This window comes from Athene noctua, chromosome 1, assembly GCF_965140245.1.
Source record: "Athene noctua chromosome 1, bAthNoc1.hap1.1, whole genome shotgun sequence".
Classification (NCBI taxonomy): Eukaryota; Metazoa; Chordata; class Aves; order Strigiformes; family Strigidae; genus Athene; species Athene noctua.
The window spans coordinates 71,323,204-71,342,350 of NC_134037.1; the positions used below are offsets into that span (position 1 = coordinate 71,323,204).

The window sequence follows — 19,147 nt, forward strand, 5'->3', positions numbered from 1 at the left end:
ATGGCAGGGGGGTTGGGACTAGATGGTCTTTAAGGTCCCTTCCAACCCAAATTGTTCTATGATTCTATGATATCTGACCACCAATGAAACCTGTTTTCTCTTATTTTCATAAATTCACAGTTGGAAGGACTTGCATAGTGAAAGCATTTGCATCACTTCTCATGTGAAAAACCACTAAGTACAGAAACTTGTGCACTGCTGTAGTGAGCATCACAGTTCAGAGTCTTTTTAAAATGTATTCTAAGAGAATAAAAATTTCTCTCTACACACTGCACATCTATCATCAGTTGATGATATATACACAAATCAAAATCCAATTCAAAAACCACCTCACATGTTGTTGGATCAATTTATTTTTCCTATTCATTTAGTAATTGATTTTGCACCAGAAACTAAAAAGCATATGCTAATCTAAACAAAATCAATATTCATCTCCCAGCTATCCTAATATCTAAGGGGGAAAAACAGTCTACTGGTATTTGCCAGGAAAAGAGCACTGCTGCAAAGAGCTGTGTATTCATCCAAGGGTCATTCTGACACAAAGGCTCTCCTGAGAAAAGTCACTACAAATATAACATTTGGGAAAATGATGCTTCAGTAAGACTAACTGATTTGAATACACTGAAAAGTTAAACCCTGATAAAAAAACCCTATAAAAATCCATTACAAAACTATACAAAGCTTTGGTTTGTACTGTCCATTCCTGAATTATGGCACATCAGTCAAAAAAACTGAAGGTGAGACATACCCTCTCTAAAGGTAGATGGCATTATCACACACAAAATTAACTGAGCAATGGAAAGAAACTGCATGTCTGATGCTGAAGAAAAGAAATCAATTACTTCCAAAGAACACAACTGTTAAGAAGGAACAAGGACTAAACTTCTATAGAATTTCATGTGGCAGCAGGGTGCATGGGGAAGTCCAACACAATCATAGACAAGTCATGAGGAGTCTGACTGTACTGGTAACAGAAACCATTTCCAAACCGTTGGCTTAGTTTTTGAAAAAACAAGTGTTAAATAATCAAGTTAGAAAGAAGATTAAATGCAGGCTTCCCGTATGACCCTTTGGGAATAATTTTATTTTCCTCTGTGAGAAAAAGCATAGCAAAAGTAAAGAGAATACTTTCAAGTTACTGTGAAAAGTACCAGTGATTTTTCAACTCAGTACATTTAATAGTAGTATACATTTGACTGCAATGTCAATGAAAACTTAATGTTCTATCAGATTATTCTAGAAAGCTGTGGACAAGGCTGAACTGCCTATCTCAAGTATTCTAGATGAGTGAACATTCGAACACATTGTAAACAATACTGGAAACTACAAAACAAATGAACATTAGTCTTCCTAACCCATTTATAGCCAAGAAAACACCTGATTAATTTGCAGTGAATTGTTGTGGGGGGAAGTTGTTTTACTGCTTTGCTGTACGATGATTCCATTCAGCCACGTTCTATGCACATCACTATTTTGGTAATTAGGTGCGGGACAATCAATAAACCTTTGATAGAAGTATGCATGTTTGATTAAACATTGAATATAAATCACAGGAAATCCTTAAAGGGAAGCCTTGAATCTGAATGGCACTTCAGGGACAAAATGAGTCCACAAAGATACGTTTATCACCAAATTCTGTCTCAATGCAAGCAATTCCTAGGGTAACGATCTTACAAAGTAAGAATCAGATGCCAGCCAAATGGCCACATAAGCATGCAACAGCTTATTAAGACAGACAGCACTGAAAGTCTTCAAGATTATCAAAGTAACAGATTGTTTTAAGGGTGGATTTTTGTTCTGGTTTTATAAGACTATCTCTAAACTGTTTTGTAAAAATAAGTGTTGCTATTTTGTAAGTTCTCATCCTAACACAACTGTACAGAAATGTGACAGACACAGAGGGTCAAACGTACATCACATCATCATAACTATCAGTAATTCCTCCCCACCTCTTTAGTAGTGTGCGTAACAGCTAACCAATTCACCTTGAAGTCATGTCTCAAAAAACTCCCTTATCCATCTGTGTTTCACTCCCCCAGCTTGTTGGCCTTGTGTCACACCAAAACATTCAGTAGCATGACTTACTGCCACAGAAAGGTAAAAAAACCCCAGCATGGTAGCTTATACTGTTAATCAAGTCTACTGCTTAACAGGGAGGTAAATTGGAAAATTTTCAGTTGGAGGACTTGAGACAGAGACTTGGGTGTGGTCATGGAATCCTAACTCATGCACATTCAGTGGCAAGAGGAAGACCCTCTCACCATATAGACAGCAAATATGCCAAGTTCATTCTCCAGTCTCTCCAGAATCTCCTGAAATTGCATATACACTCCCTTTTTTATTTACCCTCCACATCCAAAGCCTCACCAAGTCTTGGGATGTTCTTGCCAAATTTCACCCACCCCTAGTCAGCTTGGCCATTTCAAGTGTCAGGAATAGCAGGTAGTTTGACAACAGAGACTTGGCAACAGTTTCAAGCTCCTAACCAAGTTTCCAGGCTGAGTATCACTGCAGAGCATCATCCCACTCCTACTCAGACCCCATCAGATTCATGAATAGTCTGCTTTTCTCTGTTCCTCTCCAGTTCCCTCTAAGTTGTTTTTATTCTTAACATCCTTCTGTCTTCTCGTAATAATTTACTTTTACTTTCTCTTTCTTTTCTTTTTTTTTTTTTTTCCCTCTCCTAACCACTCCTCCTTTTCTTGGAGCTAGGGCATGGTGGAAAATGTGTTATTTACTGATGCATACCACTAGGTCAGAGAAAGCCAATAGAAACAGCATTCAAGAGTTGATGTTTATGGAAGGTAATATAGAGCTGCCCTTTCAGTGATACTTTCTTTGCATAATTTAAGTCACCAGCAACCCACAGCTCAGTGATCCCTGAGCCAGCACCAACTGATCTTTCATAAAATCTCTGAATTCCCCCTCCATGTATGGAATTCAAATTTTTTTATTTTTTAATACATGTAAAACTTGAGCATGCCCAACATCTTTTGGCAAAGGCACACAGTTTAAACAAAACCTATGCAAAGAAGCTCCTTTTGCTTGATTTGAATCTGTGCTCATTGGTGACACTGGGTTTACCTAGCTTATGCATTAGAAAAAACTGATTTAACTCTTCTGTATCACCAGTACTACAGACCCCTATCTCATCATCTTCCAGTCATCTTTGTTCAAGGCCAAAAAGAGTATTAATATTTACTCATTTCTCATACAGACCTGTTCCATTCCTTTGACTGTCCCTTCTGCCCCTCTCTATACATGCAATTCTGCCAACACAATCCCGTAAGGTGCAAACTAGACTGCACACGGCATAAGATAAAGATATAATGGCAGTATAACAAGTCTTTATTTCCTTCCTAATTTCCAGGATTCAAATTGATGTTTTGACTACTGCTGAACTTGGAACAGGCATTTGCATTTCAGTTGCAAGATCTTATTAATTACCAAATTATATAATTTCAGTGCCCATCACTGTGTGCATAAAGCAGATGTTGTCTGTTTCACACTATCTTCGCAGCCTGCATTACCACATTTTAGGGTGCCATCTAACAGTACAGCAATGTCCTTCTGCAATCGTTCATGGCTAGACCTTCAGTATCAGCATCCTGAATGACTTAACACTGTCAGCAAACTTTTTTGCCTCATTATTCTACCCCTTTTCCACAGCATTTATGAATACATTGAAAAGCATGAATTCCCAGCACAAACCCACATAAGATTCCATCATGAAAAAAGGAAATTTATTTCTACACATGAACTTCTCCCCTATTTCCCCTCTTAGCAGTCATCAATGTAAAGATGCACTCTCCACAGCAATTCAACTTCTTTTCAAACTTCTGGGGATGGACCTTCTCAACTGCTCTTGGTAAATTCAAGTAACACAACCCGGTTCTTCCCTGTCCACGTGCTTGCTAGTTCTCTCACAGAACTCTTATACATACATAACATGTTATTTTCTTTCATAAGAGTCAAACCAATTCTTCTTCATTTTATGATATTGTTAGGTGTTGGAAACGTGAGAAAAGCAAGACAGTGAGAAATCTGTAAAACACACATTTCCTTGACACAGGGTGCCCAGAGCAAGCACAGGATGGGATGGAAGTCCAGTGATTTGTGTTTGTCATGGCGCCAAGGAGGAATGAGAAGCAGGGTATAGGCCATGCAGTCCCATTCTTTCACTCATTTCAAGGGCAGATTTATCTCCTGCTCTACTTTTTTCTCTCAAGGGACGATTTTTGCAGTAGCCTGCCAGCTCTGTTCCTCGTCCTCCCTTTATTCTCACAAAAAACGCAGCTACACCCCTCACATTAAGCCAACCTTGTTTCTCATCCTCCCTTTTTTCCTCACAAAAACCAGCTGTACCCCTGGCACCAAAGAATGTGCTGTGTCATTACTCAAAAGATAATGGCTTGACTACAGTCCCACCCACTCACACATACAAACTAAGATAAATAATACCCCAAGTTGTTACCTTGTTACCTAACTTGGAGGGACGATAATCTGGCACCAAATCAGAGGGACAGATCGACAGGTTTGTGCTGTCGCCCCCTCTCGAAGGGACACTTTTTGGTAAGATTTCCTTGGCTATGGCAAGTATATACCTGGGAACTAAATGTGTGCAATTGCAGTCGTTTTTCTTTTGTGTAGTGCTATATAGCCAACCTGAAGTTTGTGCATTTATGGTAGGCAATCTTAAAGAATCTGTAGATGTTGCATAAAAATAAACCATACTATTCATGAATCTGACTGCTTCTCTTGAAGGCAACCAGACTTACAGTATATGAGTGTTTGGGCTGGGTCAGACCTATAGTGACCGCCACTGATCCGCACTATTTGTGAATCTGATGGCTTCTTTTGAATGCAACCAGACCTACAGCATACGGGCTGTTCAGGCATCCAGGCCAGACCTATAGTTACGGCCACAGTTGGCATACCTATCAAGACATAAGTCCAGCTGCCCCTAGCCCCTCCAATCTCTGAGGACCGACTAGAACGCATGGGGATTTATCTCTTATCAAATTTATTCTCACTTTAAATGCAACAGATATTCACCTGTGTACTGTTTCAAACAAATTCAAATTCTGCTGCTTCTCATCACTTCCAACTAAAATACCTTTTCTGTTCTTACATTCACTGAAAACAAACAAAAAGCCTTAAGACCCATTTTTTAGTATCATGTCCTGAAACAAGCATTTCTTCCATACCATCCTCTCCACTGCAGTCAACTAATATTATCTGGAAATAGATGGGAAACTGTCCTTACAAGGATTTTACATGGATTTGTTGGACAACGGAAAGAGTAATTTCCTCGTGCATCTCCTTCAGAAGTAACAGGTTCCAAATGCAACAAGTTACACAGATACCTAATAAATGTACATTAAAGTATCATATCCAAGAAAGGACCAGGCTGACAAATAAAGCCAATTATAGTCCCATTTTTGTATTTTCTTCTGATATAACAACGTCATGATTTGTGCAGCAAAAAGCAATGGTGCTGAAAGCTAAGAAACTAGGTAAGAAGCAGTATTCCAGCATATATAAAAGTTAGGCTTAACAGCATTACTTATACTCCCTTTCCCCAACACCATTTTAAATAAACTAAGTCCTATTTCCAAACTGGAGAAAAAAACATGGGCTTGCTCAAAGATTAGTGAATTATATTAATTATACATTGACAATAGGGGAAAGGCTAAAGGTCAGGTTGATGTCATAGATAAAGCATTGAATTTCTGCTCTGGGTTTTTTTTTAGTTCTTAAGAAAAGTGGTCTTCAGGAGAAGGATTACTGAAAGTCTGGGAATTCATCAGTATACTTCAAATTTTGATTGTTCAGTAATGCAAACAATATTTTTATCATTACAACTGTAATAAAAGTTAATTCTATTGTAAATATCCGTAAAATGTTAATTCTGCTGTAAACAGCTGTCATTTACAAGGCAGTATAGTACACAAAGCTAAGCTATGGTCTCAAGTTTCTCACATGAAGACCAGGCAACACGCACATGAAACATCCTCTGTGAATAGTCAGTTGCTTACAGAGCAAGTTACTGCATCTCCACAGAAGGCAATGGCCTACTATGCTTCTACAAAGCCCAGCACTTAATTTCAAGATCTTTCATCACTCTTACTCAACAGGCAAGAAACCCAGACAGCCATTTCCCTACCAAAATTCTGAATAAAAATTAGAACAAAGTATTAAAATACAGCTTCATTAGTAATATATCCTTTTTCATACATCTGGCCACATCTTACAAAGGCAAGAGAAGTGTGGCTAGCAAATAATTTCTCATGTAAGACTAATTTTGCCACTAGAAGGCTTGAAAGCGGTGAGCACTTCTGGTCCCCTGATCCAAAGCAACATATATTTATACATACAATGTTACACTGTTGCAGCAACTAAGGAAATAAACATTTTGATACTGATACTCTATGATTCAGATCAATCTCTGAGATTATGACCAGAAGCAGTGACAGGCATATCAATTACCCATAACTCTACTGAAATATTTTTAGTTTTCTCTGGCTGCTACCAGGACACAACACTAACCAGACATCATCCATAAAAATAAATGCAATTTTGATGTTCAAAAGACAAAATAAATACTTAGAAGTCTTACATATTGCCTTAACAAATTAGGTTAATCTCTTCTACATTTCAATAGCATTAAAATAAATCAAATCCAATTGTATATACAGAAATAGTCACTGAATTGCTTACCAAATATTTATATCACCACACTGCAAAGAACAAGAAAAGAGTATTGTCAGTTATTGCTTTAAAAAAAGGACAGAATCAACAATTTTCTACTATGTTGCATTTCACACACTCCCCTGAAATTCAACCTCTAGAAAAAGTTGCTTAAATTACATGACCCCATCCCTCAGTGAATAGGATTTCTACTTGATGCTGACTAGGACCTACCAGTGAGAACTATTTAAACCAAATCAGCACCTTGTTGCTCTCTGCACTGCACATAAATGTTAAAATATATACCAAAGATGGGCATATTGCATGACCAGAATGGCAGATGCTCCATTCTGCATAAGGTATTTCAGTTCAGAGGGGAAAAAAATGAAAAGTTATTTTCCTCTAGTAATCAACCAAGACAACAGGAGTTGCCAAAATCCAACATTTTAAAAAGCACAAAACAAGAGAGGGCTGCAACTCAGCAGCAACTATCTTAAATATAACTGTTTTCAAACACTCTAAGTGCATGTGGCTTAAATTAACGAACATAATAGCAATACGCTTAGTATCCCCATGTGTATGTTCCTGTTACTGTTGCACTTAATTGATTTATAAAAAATTTAAAAGCAACTGAGAACACTCACACAAAAAGCTTACCCCCTACACGTCAGTTGTATTATACACCGCTCTTCACATATGTTTATGTTTAAAGAGAACATCTGAATATTCATCCTAACTGAGTGTATAAGCAATTAAGTGAAATAGGATGCAAAGGTAATACAGCAGTCTCTCCAGTCCATCACACTTCAGTGCATGAAGAAGTCAGGTGTTACCATCACCACCTTTGTTCAGTTCTTCTCCCACACATTTCATTTTGAGGAAGCACAATTATGACTTTCAAACTTACTGAATCTGAACAGTTTGAGATGGAACAACAAAATTCCATTTTAGTTTTCATCTATTTGGGTCAAAAGGCATATTACAACAGCCTATCTACAATTTCCTCTAAACCCTCTTCATTACTACTTTCAAAGAAATGAGTTCTGCTGGTAGTCTGCTTTGTACAAATAGACTATGAACATGAAACTGGAATTTAAAGAAACCACCCGGATTCAACTCTAGTGTCCTGAATTGCATGCAACTAGGAAACAGACGTTTAGTTCAGAATAGCCGTTAGAACATACTTCATTTGCTCCTAGCCCTTTACAAGCCATAAAATACAATTCCCCTTTTTCTCTTCATAGTAGCTTAGGATGTTTCCTGCATAGGATCAAAAAGCTTAGAAAAACCTAAATGGACCACATAAAATAGGTAGGCAAGACTGAGCACTTTACCCATGCCCAAACTCCCATCAACAGAAAGTAAAGATGGATCAGAAAGTCCAGATGATCTCTGAAAGCATACCAGATAAGAAAACAAGGGATATAACAGGGGTTATTTCACTTTCTGTCATTTCCTCATCATTCCTGCCATATGGCTAATTTCCATCAGTAAGTTTTTATCACGATTTTATAGCTAATTCTAGATCACCAGCAGGAAAATTGATCAGCTTCAGGCACAATGTCCGTATCTGTAGATTTCCAGAGGCGAGCTTCTGGGCTGCCAGTGCTGGAGAAGTGCCCTTTGTTCTTGTTGCAACACACTGGTTTGGTAAAGTGTGGCACAGTATGGAGTTAAATGCCTTACAAAAGTCTAAATACAATCACACCTCTACAATTGTGAGATACAAAATATATGTGAGAAACTAAACATGAAAACCAAAGACTCGCATGTTTTCTCTGCCAACTGCTTTTAGGGCTTACAACAAAAGCTGTCCTCTCATTGATTTCAAAATGTTCTCTCCTTTAGATATGGTTTAAAATGCCCTTCATTCACAATAAAACTCCATGACTTATTTATTTTTTTAAATTATGGTTTACAGTGGGTTGGATTTCTCCAACCAATATATATGTTACATAAATGTTCCTCCTTTGCTGTTAAGTGTTCTACTTCACTTTTCTGAAAATTAAAAAGTAGTGGCTACTACTGAATACCTGGTTACCAAGCTATAAAGATCAACGTGTTAGCTGAAGCTGTAATTTAAAGCAGATTCAGAGTATAACCTATGACTTTTCACGTCAACCAGCTTTGTTTTGTTATTATGTACAGGAGATTCAGTGTTCTGAAAAAACAGTCTGATTAGATCTTTCCATTGGCTTCCAACAATCTGGTTAATACATTCTAAGCTCTTCAGACTTAACCTCTGGAAAATCCAAAGACATTCACAAGTATAATTATTTATCTTTTTAAAACTGCAATCACATCAATATAAAAAGTATTAGAATTGCATTTTTATCTATTGTACTGATTTCTAAATTATCCACCAGAACAGCTCCTTAAAGTCACACCATGAGGCCAAGATTTTTAAACTGACAATTTTACAGTAAGCAGCAATTTACAGCATTTTGTACTTCTTTAAACAAAAAAACTGAGCTATAGAATAATAGCGATGGAAAGCAAAGGATGCACATAATTAACTCTACTTCAATTTTTGAAAGTAATTAATAAATACTAAAAACAGAAAACCAAAGAACCAAGGAAACCCTAACCACTTGACTCCAAATGCACAAGTATTTGAACCCTAGACCAAACACCACAAGAATATAGTCTTCTGAAATATCTTTCCCAAAAATGCATGTTATTTCAATTATAAATTCCAATTCAAACATGTAGGACAGCTGTTCATTGCCTTGCATAAAACACCTTGTGCAGCTGTCATCAGTGTTCATAAAAGAATATTTACTCCACTCTTTCAAGACTAACTTTATAGACAGAACTTGATAATAAACAAGCTCAAGGTTACCCAAACAGGTGCCTTCAATCTCTCAGCTGTTGCTAGCCTACACTGTTTTACTGCTCAACTACCATCCATCCAAACCACCATTCCTTGCTACTACCGCCTCCTGGATCTCAGCTCCGTCTCTCCACTTTTACACGGCTTTTGTGCCCTCGTTGTGAACAAGAACCAGTGCACTCTCTGCCAACCCTCAAAAACCATCAATAGCAAACACAATAACAAAGGTGCCAGGTCTAGGAGAAAGGATAGCAATCCAGTATTACTCATTTGGAACTTAGAAAAAAGAAGTCTCATGCAAATCAAAAACTGTACTCAGTAAAACCAGGCAAACTCTGTAGGGAAACTCTTGAAAAAAGTGAAAAGAAAATAATAAATCACTGTATATCCATAGTTGCCATTTTTGCAGAAACGGTAGCTCATTTGCCAAAAGCATAACAGCACAAAGAGCAGGCTATTACAAGAAATACACATTTATGGTGGGGATAAGTCTGCAGAGGATCATGGTGGCAAAGCATGATCGTTTCCTCTAAATTCCTCTAAATTTTAATAATCCCTTTCAAAGCTCTATTTTAAAAAGTCTCCTTTTGGAGTAGAACTGGCAAGTACAGGTGAAGACAAAAACTAGTACAGCAGTACCTGAGGATTCTTTTTCCCTTAAACAACACAGAGCCTACAATGTAGAAGCAGCTGCTAAATAAGGTTAATAAAATTACCTAGCTGACTGCTGCCGCCGTCAGTGCTCCCAGAGAAATACTGCAGAAAAGTAGCTCCGAAAGAGCGAAGAAATTGAAAGAAATAAATGCACCTGCAATTAGAAGTTCCGATACAGGAACAAGGACTAACATTGTTTACCGAGTTCAAAGCCAAGCTCACGGAACTCTGGATACGCACATGAACGGAGGGTTGCACACCATTGCCCCAGGCCTCACAGTGGAGTTACACCTGCAGTTGCAGAGACCAGGAACATGGGCTCTAACCGAAGATCAATTAGCCACTCCAGATAAGTATCTTGGTGGGTGTCTGGAGGTAGAACGATGAACCAATTTTACAGATGAGAAAAAAATTGGGCCTCTTCCTAAGTGAAAAAAGTGAAGAAAGTAATCAAGTGTCTAGATCATATTCTAAGACCTGTTCTTTTTTCTGTAAAAAAGCTATTTGTATTAGTAGATTTTTGCAACTGCCACAGGAAAACGGACTGCTGATGACAAACCCAAATAAGACGTGTTAAAATAATTTCAAGTACTTTGCCAAAGATTGTAGCCCTAGGCATGGTCTTCGTGAGTAGGTGAAAATCAAAGGATCTGAATACACAAGAGTTCAAAAATGCATTTGGTTTAAACTACAAAATGGTTCACTGCTCTCGAAATGAGTAGCAAGCAGGATCAATACTCGTAACTATCCAGTTACCACTCAAAGAGTGTTAGCAGAATCCAGAGATCTACATTACCCTCCCAGGCTCACAGGGATGTAATCTAGACCACAGATTACGAAGAAATATAACGTGTATGTATAGAAGGCAGAAATATAATAAATGTCCAGCCTATATTACTTCATGAAAGAAATTAGGTCCTTGAGCAAGATAGGCACACACACACACAAAAAAACAAAACCAAAAAAAAACCCCCAAAAAACCCAACACAAAACAAAACGCAACACAACATCAAACACCCTAACATTTTGGGCCTTAAACACAGCCTTGCATGATCATGTCTTTACAAGGCCAGAAGTCAAGATTCTGTGGCTGGTGCAAGTCTAAGGTCAGACTAGTCTTTGAAAATGTGGTATTAAAACTGCAAATATTTATACAGCACACATGGAGACATTTAATCAGGTGAACATCAGTTTAATATTTGCTGTATCTTGAAGAGAAAAGGGCTTTCTTTCCCTATGCCCTTTCAACAAAAAGCAAATAGCTGAGAACCAGCAAAGTTCAACTCTTGCTGGGATGCAACAGAGTGAAATATTTGCATTTCACTGATACTGCTCTTAATGTTCCTGACAGCAAAAGGAAAATTAACAAACTCTTAAATATTTTTCTGTATCTTAAGGGAATTCATGCAGCTTATAAAGATTTGGTGTTTTTTCTCTGAGAAGCACTACGGGACTATAAAGCAAAATAATACTGAAGACCTTTTTCACATCCACCCCAGAGGTTAAGAATGACAAAGAGACAATTTTTCAGACATATATGTGTCCACATGCACATGCACGTATCATCAAGTTAACTTTTTCTTCTGAAAAATAAGAATAGTGATAAACCAAAAGCTTTCACGCCAATTTGCTACAACAAAATTTATGAATATCAGACCATAAACATGGTATCAAATAAACAAAGAAGAAGAAAACTTTAAACATATAGTTGCAGAAATCTTCAAAACAGCAGAGGATATGAAAGATGGTCGTACTTCTTTTATGACTGGTAAAACAAGAGTAAGAAAGAGGAGAAAACAGACACATGTTTTTTCATTTTCTCAGCAGCTAGGAAAAAAGCCCTGTAGTGTTTCAGGTGCTTCAGCCAACATGAAACATGCTGCAGAATCTAAGAAAAATACCTCGTCGGGGATTAACTTACACACCCTTTGACCATTCCTCATACCTAACTGCTAGTATCACTACTTGCACTAATCAAAGCTCTGGCTGTCCATTTCAAAGAGCATCGGTTTTTTCACTCTTCCCAGCTATTCAGCATCAATCTCTATTTAGCATCTTCATGAGGCATACCATTCGGCTTTTTTTAAGCGTCAACTGGCATTCTTTTGTGAAAAAGCTGCCTTGGTGACTTAGAATATGCCATTTAAATAAAGGAGTCTAAAATAGAGTATTTGAGTTACACTTCTGTACACCTATACTCCAATGCTCAGTAATTACAATGTGGGTTATTTCCAAGGGTCACATTTCTGAAATAGTAATTGACTGAAACTGTTTCCCACTGCTGCTTAAAACATACCTTCTAAGGAAACATCTTGATACAGGTGACCAACAGACAATGAAGTGCAAATGTAACAGGCAATGAACTGCTTCTTATCATCTTATGTGGCTCTCAACCATTCTGCACACCAAAAGCTCATTGTGACTCTTACTTTATGACAAGCTACGCAAGGACAAGCATTCTCATTGTTAGTAACAGCTGAACCACAACCTAGCAATGCAGTGGAAGTTTTAATTGTGAGTCTCATACCCTAGAAGACATTTAGATTAACAAGAGAAAAGGCATAGGAACCCACATCACTCTAAGCAAACTGTAATCACTACCTTAATCTTACAGCACTTCATGCGCACCCTTATCTTGAAACACTAAGAGAGAGAGTATTTCACATCTCCATGATGACACTTAAGTTTTCCATTCATTTCCCTTGTATATGAAAAGATCAGCATCCCACTGTACAGAGAAGAGGCATTAAACTATACAAAACATGCTCAAATGAAAGTGGCATTTCTGAAAGGGATCAGAAGACACATGTCTTTCTTGTTCCTGGGCTTCAAGGGAGAAGCTTTGTCTTACTATTTTTCTCTTTTTTTAAATATACCATTGTCCTTTTCACAATTGTCTCTCCAGTGTCATAATATATTGTGTTGCCTGACAAATACAAAAACTAATTTTTCCACTACATTTAATCTCAAATTTGTAGCACTGGATACTAAAAACTATTGTTCACTGGATCCAACAATGTAAATTCTACAACTAGGTATATTTTTGGATTTTTTTTTTGGCTATCAAACTGCCCTAAGTAGGTCTGACCACTGCTAACCTTCTGAATGGCTGTAGTTCAAACCTGCAGGTGCCAGTCTTGGCAATTTATAAAGTATTGTACTTTTCAATGATTTGACCTAAGTGTGCAAAGCTTATGCATTAAATATTTTTGGGTTTATTTTTAAATAAAGAGCATGCAAAAAAAAACCCAGTAAGGGCAGCATCATGGACAACAAGACTTAAAGCTGGTACATGAGGAGCTGTGTGCCTCCATGGGACTAAAGTTATTGAGAAACTTTAAATTAATAGAAATGCTACGTTTCATTGAATTAGATCAGTGAATTACTACTGCAATTTTTAAAGAACTAAGCATCTAAGCTGAATTCTCCCTTTAAAGCTTAAATAAACGTCCTTCCAAGATTCCTGTTGTTTAATACTTAAAGATACAGTTAACATGGCTAAACAAAAGTATTGTGTTGCACTTAAAACTAATTTGTGATCTCCCTTTCCCCTAAAACAAATTTCAGTCCTACGACTATTTATGTCTGTAAACTATTTATATTTATTCTACAAATTAATATCAAAATAAATAATTAAATGTGTTTCAGAATTAAAGCATCCTTTGGTCTCCTTTCAGACTTGTCTGTGCACATTCTTCCCATCATAATGTGAAAAATAATTTGGAAATACAAAGCTTGCCGCTGCAAAAAGGACAAGTATTGCAAGAAAACTCTTGAGAGTATAGCACACGAAAACAACTTCAGGTACAGTACCTGAAACTGATGTGGGAATGGCTAGATTTGGAGATGACAGCAAATATAACAAATTTAGTATATACTCAAAACTCAGTATGCTAACAAATACTGAGTTTTAACTAGAGAAGTCTGCAACTAAAACATTACCATCTGAGTGCTGGAACTGTGACGGCATGCATGCTTGTCTCTAGTTCATTTCAATTCCTTTTTAACAAAATACATTTTATAGAATGTATAAAGAATTGGAAAAATTTCAGTTAATTTTCTTCTGTCAAGACCTGTTCTTGACTTTGAGGTTATGTTTTTCATAAAAAAAACTCAGGGCCTGAATTGAGACCTGGAGGAAAATGGCTCTGCAATGGTTAGCCTTCATGTCAACTGTGTGGTATAAAACACTGCCAATTACCTCAACAGTATACTAAGTCAGTTGTATTCTATTTTTCAGTTGCCAAGCACTTTTAATCAAATAGTAAAACATCAACCATTACATGACAACAATACTGACCATCTTAAATTAAATCTTTCCCAAGACTTTAAATGCTAGGACTAATTTTATATATATGACCAGGTACAGCACTGACAATGCCATGTATCATCACTAGACACTGAACAGCTTTCCACCACAGCTGGCATTACTTCCAGTAGTCAGAGTGCAAATAAACTTGAAATATTTCCTTCTAATCAAATTAACAAAAGCCTATATTAATTACTTCAATTCTTACTATCGTATCGGATAGCTATAATACAAGATATTGCTCAGCTCGCACATACATTTGGAGTAAGCTATACTACCTAGATGGACAGCTGCCTTTATTTCAGCTTCACTGCAGAATCCAATCACAACTCCTTCATTTAAAAAAGCCCACCCAACCCCAGACTTAAGTGTTTAAAAGTATTTGGACTGTTCTTTCTAAAATGTCATCTGGATTTCACCAGTATGTTACATAAACTGTTGTAAAATTATTAGCTGAATGCAAACCGTTTAAGTATGGTAAAAGTTTTTGTACAATTTAGTCTATCCCATCTGCTCCTAAATTTAATTTACATCTATTTTAAGCCAAAAATATCTCTAACAGAACTCTGACATCGTTTCTGGAGTATAATTTGACCTTAAAGCATAACATAAACAAAGAAAAGGATTTTTAGATGTGAGGTAGAAATATTCTGTGGGTTAATCAAAAACATTTGGGTATAGCACAGACTACAATCTACGGACTCATACACTTCAGCTCCTTTAAATATTTATTAATCATTTCACAGTTCTAAAATCCAAAATGTTTATAGGTCTGTTAGACCAGAGACAATGATGGAAAGTTAAGTTAAAGTCAAGTTTTGCACTGGGTACAGAGACGTCAGTGCGCCTAGCAATGACACCCAGGATTCTCCAAATGTTCCAAGTCTTGCACCATTTACTTCCAGGATCAGGGGTTTAGTCATAGAATCTTTAAAATCTTCTTATGAGTATAGTCCAACATTCAAATACAGAGATGCAGGTTAAAACAAAACCGAAAGAGAAGTCACAAAAACAAGTCTATTCATAGATGCTTTGTATTTATACCATCGGAAATAAGTTGGTTGAAATGTCATTGCCTGATCGTTTGCATTTTCTTTTCTGACAACCCGAATTTTACTGTTTTACAAGTATTCAGAAGTTTTAAGGCATATAAAGCTCTCCTCTTCAGTACAGTTCTCACCTTAAGTCTTCAGAGTTATTTTTACAGTACTTACACCTGAATGCTCAGCAAGTCAGCCAGAAGTTGTTTTTCAGTATGAAAGTGAAGACTTTTGCTCAAACTAGTAGGTATATATGAGGAAAAGGTTATAATCTATTTATGTTCTTCAGTTCTTGTGACTAGACTCCTCCTTTTCCCCACTAAACAATGCAACACACAAGCCAATCAAATAATAAAATAGGAAAAAAATAGTTTCTAGTATTTGCTTTCCTTCTAGCAGCCACAATGTGTCTTCTACTTAAGAATTCGAGCTGCATAAAGTGCAATGCCTAGAACTACACATCAGTTACGGCTGTTCAATTGCTCTTGAGTTACCAGAAGTACCTGTCCATTTTAAAAACCTATTGTAGTTTTTTTTTCTACAACCTGGCTTGTAGAAACGACATGGTTGGCACCTTGTTCTACTACAAATCAAATTAACATTTTAAGAACCCAAACCAGCACTGTACTATTTCAGATTATTAAACCCCTACTACATCCTTACTGGGGGTAGCAAGAGGGCAACCCGGAGCTCCAATATGTGTGCAGTCTATATACATATACATTGTAACCCGAGCTGATACTTTCTAAGGTAAATCTAAGAAAAAAATCTATTCTTTAAGACGTATGACTTCCTATAAAGAAAGCAGGTATTTATTTACCTTGCTTTTACCTTAACTTTAAAATATAAATGACACAGATTCTAGCAATGAAGAGGAACAAAGCGACGTTGCCAGAAGAACTACCTTGCAATAAACCAAATATTAACTACCGGCACAAAGAGAAGCCAGGTGCCGTATCAGTACCTGAGCCTGTAAGCGTGTGTTTGTGGGTGCCGTAGCCCACTCTCAGCACAGTGCTTTGGTGCAGAACCTGAGATCCGTGCAGCACACAGGAATGTCTGCTTCCATCCATCCTGACCACTGCGAATATACTATTCTCGAACCAGAGGCGATCCTCCAGGCCTTTGTATTCCCATCCCCAGACTGAAAACACAGCTCCACGAGGCGTTAAGAGCGGGCACGCGTTTAACAATCGAAGAGGATGAGGGTGGCAGAAGAGGCGAGGGTCGCGGGGAAGCGCGCAGGCCCCGCGCCTGGCGATGCAGGAAACCCCCCCTGCCGCTGCGTGAAGTTGGCCGGGCATCGCCCGCCCCACCGCACGCCAGGCGCAGGAAAGCGGCCTCCCCCACCGCGGCCTCCTCCCGCTCCCTCCTCTCCCCTCAGCCCGCCGCCACATCCATTCTTCTCCGCTCAGTCTCCCCCAGCCTGTCGGCGGGAGGAGGAGTGTCTGGGGGGGGGTTTCCCTCCATCACCCTCTCCCCCCTCCCGTTTCCCAGGGACAGCGTCAACGGCCCGCTCCCGCCCGACAAGGGGCGAAGGAGGGGGGGGAGCCCCCGGGCTGCCTGCGGGAGCGCCCCCCCACCTCTGCCCCCCGCCCCCCCCCGCTGCGCCCCCCCCCCCCCCGGTTCCCGCCCCCTCCCCGCGGCGAGGCGCGCGCAGCGGGAGGGGGCAGGGAAGGCGGCGGGCCCCGGGGCCCCGCCCGCTCCTCGACCCCGAGGGGAAGAAGGGGGGGGGAGGGGGGTTACACACCTCGCTGTTAAAAGCTTTCACGGCCTCCATGTCGCGGCGGAGGCGGGGGCCGGGCGGCTTCTCTCCGCTGATGGCGCCCGGGCCGGGCCGCGGCCGGGAGGGGGTTAGTCTCGGTCTGTGTGTGCGTGTGCGCCGCGCTCAGGGGCCGCCGGGCCTTCTCGCCATGGCGGGTGGCGCAGGGGACGGGCGCGGAGGGACGCGGGCGCCGCTCGTTTCCGTCTCCTCCCGGCAGCGCGCGGCCTCCTCGCCCCGCTTCCCGCCCGGCGGCGCCGACGTCCCCTCCCCCGCTCGGCTCCGCTCGGCCGCGCCGGCAGGAGATGGAGGAACAACGCGCAGCGGCTGCGGCGCGGGCGCCAATATGGCGGACACACGGGGGCTCCTGGCGGCGCCGCTCCGAGAGGAGCCGAGAGCGGCGCAGGCGGCTACAGCGCCCCCTGCCGGGCAGCGCCCGCCCGCCCGCCGGGCCGCGCCACTGAGGCGCTGCCGGGGTGGCGGCCCGCCCGCCTCCCGCCCTCCTCCTCCTCCTCCCCAGCGCCCGCCCTGGCGCAGCGGGCCCCGCCTGGCCCGGGCCGGCCAGCGGGTGTGAGGTGAAGGGTTGCGGGAACAAGGTGTTAAACGCCGCGGTGCTTCGTCACCGGGGGCAAATCCAGAAGCTCTCGGGGCACCGTTGTAGCCGTTGCCAGCTGAAAGCCAGACCCCGGGAGAGGCGGCCGTTTGCCTCCTCATGTCTCGCCCGCCAGAGCCTCACCTCCCCACACAGCCCACCGCGGACAGCACGCAGGCTTGAAGGTAAACAACAGGGAAAAGGATCAGTAGGATACAGAAGGAAGAAAAAAAATGTCACAAGCAATTAGCAAATAATTTTATTTATCAAGAAGAAAGGAGAAAAATACAAAAATCGTAATGAAAATCAATCACAAGTCCCAGTGCACTGACTACATGAATATTACAGCTTGACAACTTGAGACCAAAAAGTCATCAAATCCAACCCCAGGCATTAAGACATTACTGTTTCATCACCCAGGGCGTATTCCCAGGTTAAGTGTCTGACTGTGCTCTTGTGAACAGCAGTGCTACTTACATCACCTGCCACCATGCCAGCCTGGTGCAGCATCTGCCTCTCCCTGAACCACGAACACCTCCCTCAACTGAGAAATCACAGCAGCAACCACTGTATCAAACAGGAGGACTTGCTTCCAGGGCATAGATTTTTCTTCCCTCAAACACGAAGGCTGCCATGTGACTCACCTTCATCAGGCAGAGCCTCAAGGAGGTCAGAACATTGAGGATAAAACCTTAGATTTGTCTTTAGCTGCTGTTTTTCCAGAGCACAGTTATGTTCTTTCAACTCTACCAACGCAGCAGAGCTATGACAGCATGCATTAGGCTCCAATCTGGATTGCATTTCATTATTTTCCAGTCAAGACTCTAGGCCACGCTCTGAATAGAACCTCCTGTCCTCACAAACACCCCTCAGATCAGAGCCACAAGGGCTCTTCATGGACAGCAAACATTCCCACTAACAGCCAGAGTCATCAACGTCCAAACTGAAGTGGGCTTTATGCAACAGAGTAATTCATCTTAGTCCAGAAGACCAGCATCTGAGGCAGACCTGGAATCCTACAGCTCCATTTTCACAGAAACACAAGAGAGATTGTTAAGTCTTGTTACAAACAGAATTGGAAGTTTTTTCTCACCAGCCAGCTTACTTGGAGAAAAAGCCCATCTCTAGCAATCACTGTTGTTGCAGTATCAGGCCACCATAAGAGTCAGGAGGCTAGTGCAAATGTTAGGAGAGGATGAGAGGACGGGGTCTGTTCAGACTGAAAAAAGATAGCCATGGGGTAGGGAGGGCACCCAGTGGCAGACAA

At 40.4% G+C, this 19,147-nt stretch overlaps 1 protein-coding gene across 6 annotated transcripts in view; it reads right to left on the reverse strand.

Annotated features, from left to right (window-relative positions):
• SCAF8 (SR-related CTD associated factor 8) overlaps positions 1 to 17,406 on the reverse strand; it is a 163,595-nt gene extending 146,189 nt beyond the window's left edge. For 5 of the 6 annotated variants that reach the window (XR_012632861.1, XM_074896529.1, XM_074896528.1 and 2 more), the window contains exon 1: positions 17,277 to 17,406. Coding sequence is in view for 4 of the 6 variants with exons in the window: in XM_074896529.1 (XP_074752630.1) it covers positions 17,277 to 17,306 (30 nt within the window). In the remaining 2 variants the exon portion in view is untranslated. Of the gene's footprint in view, positions 1 to 16,490; positions 16,597 to 17,276 lie in introns of those variants that run through there. The other variant, XM_074896531.1, reaches the window with a different exon arrangement.
• Between the last annotated feature and the right edge of the window lie 1,741 nt (positions 17,407 to 19,147).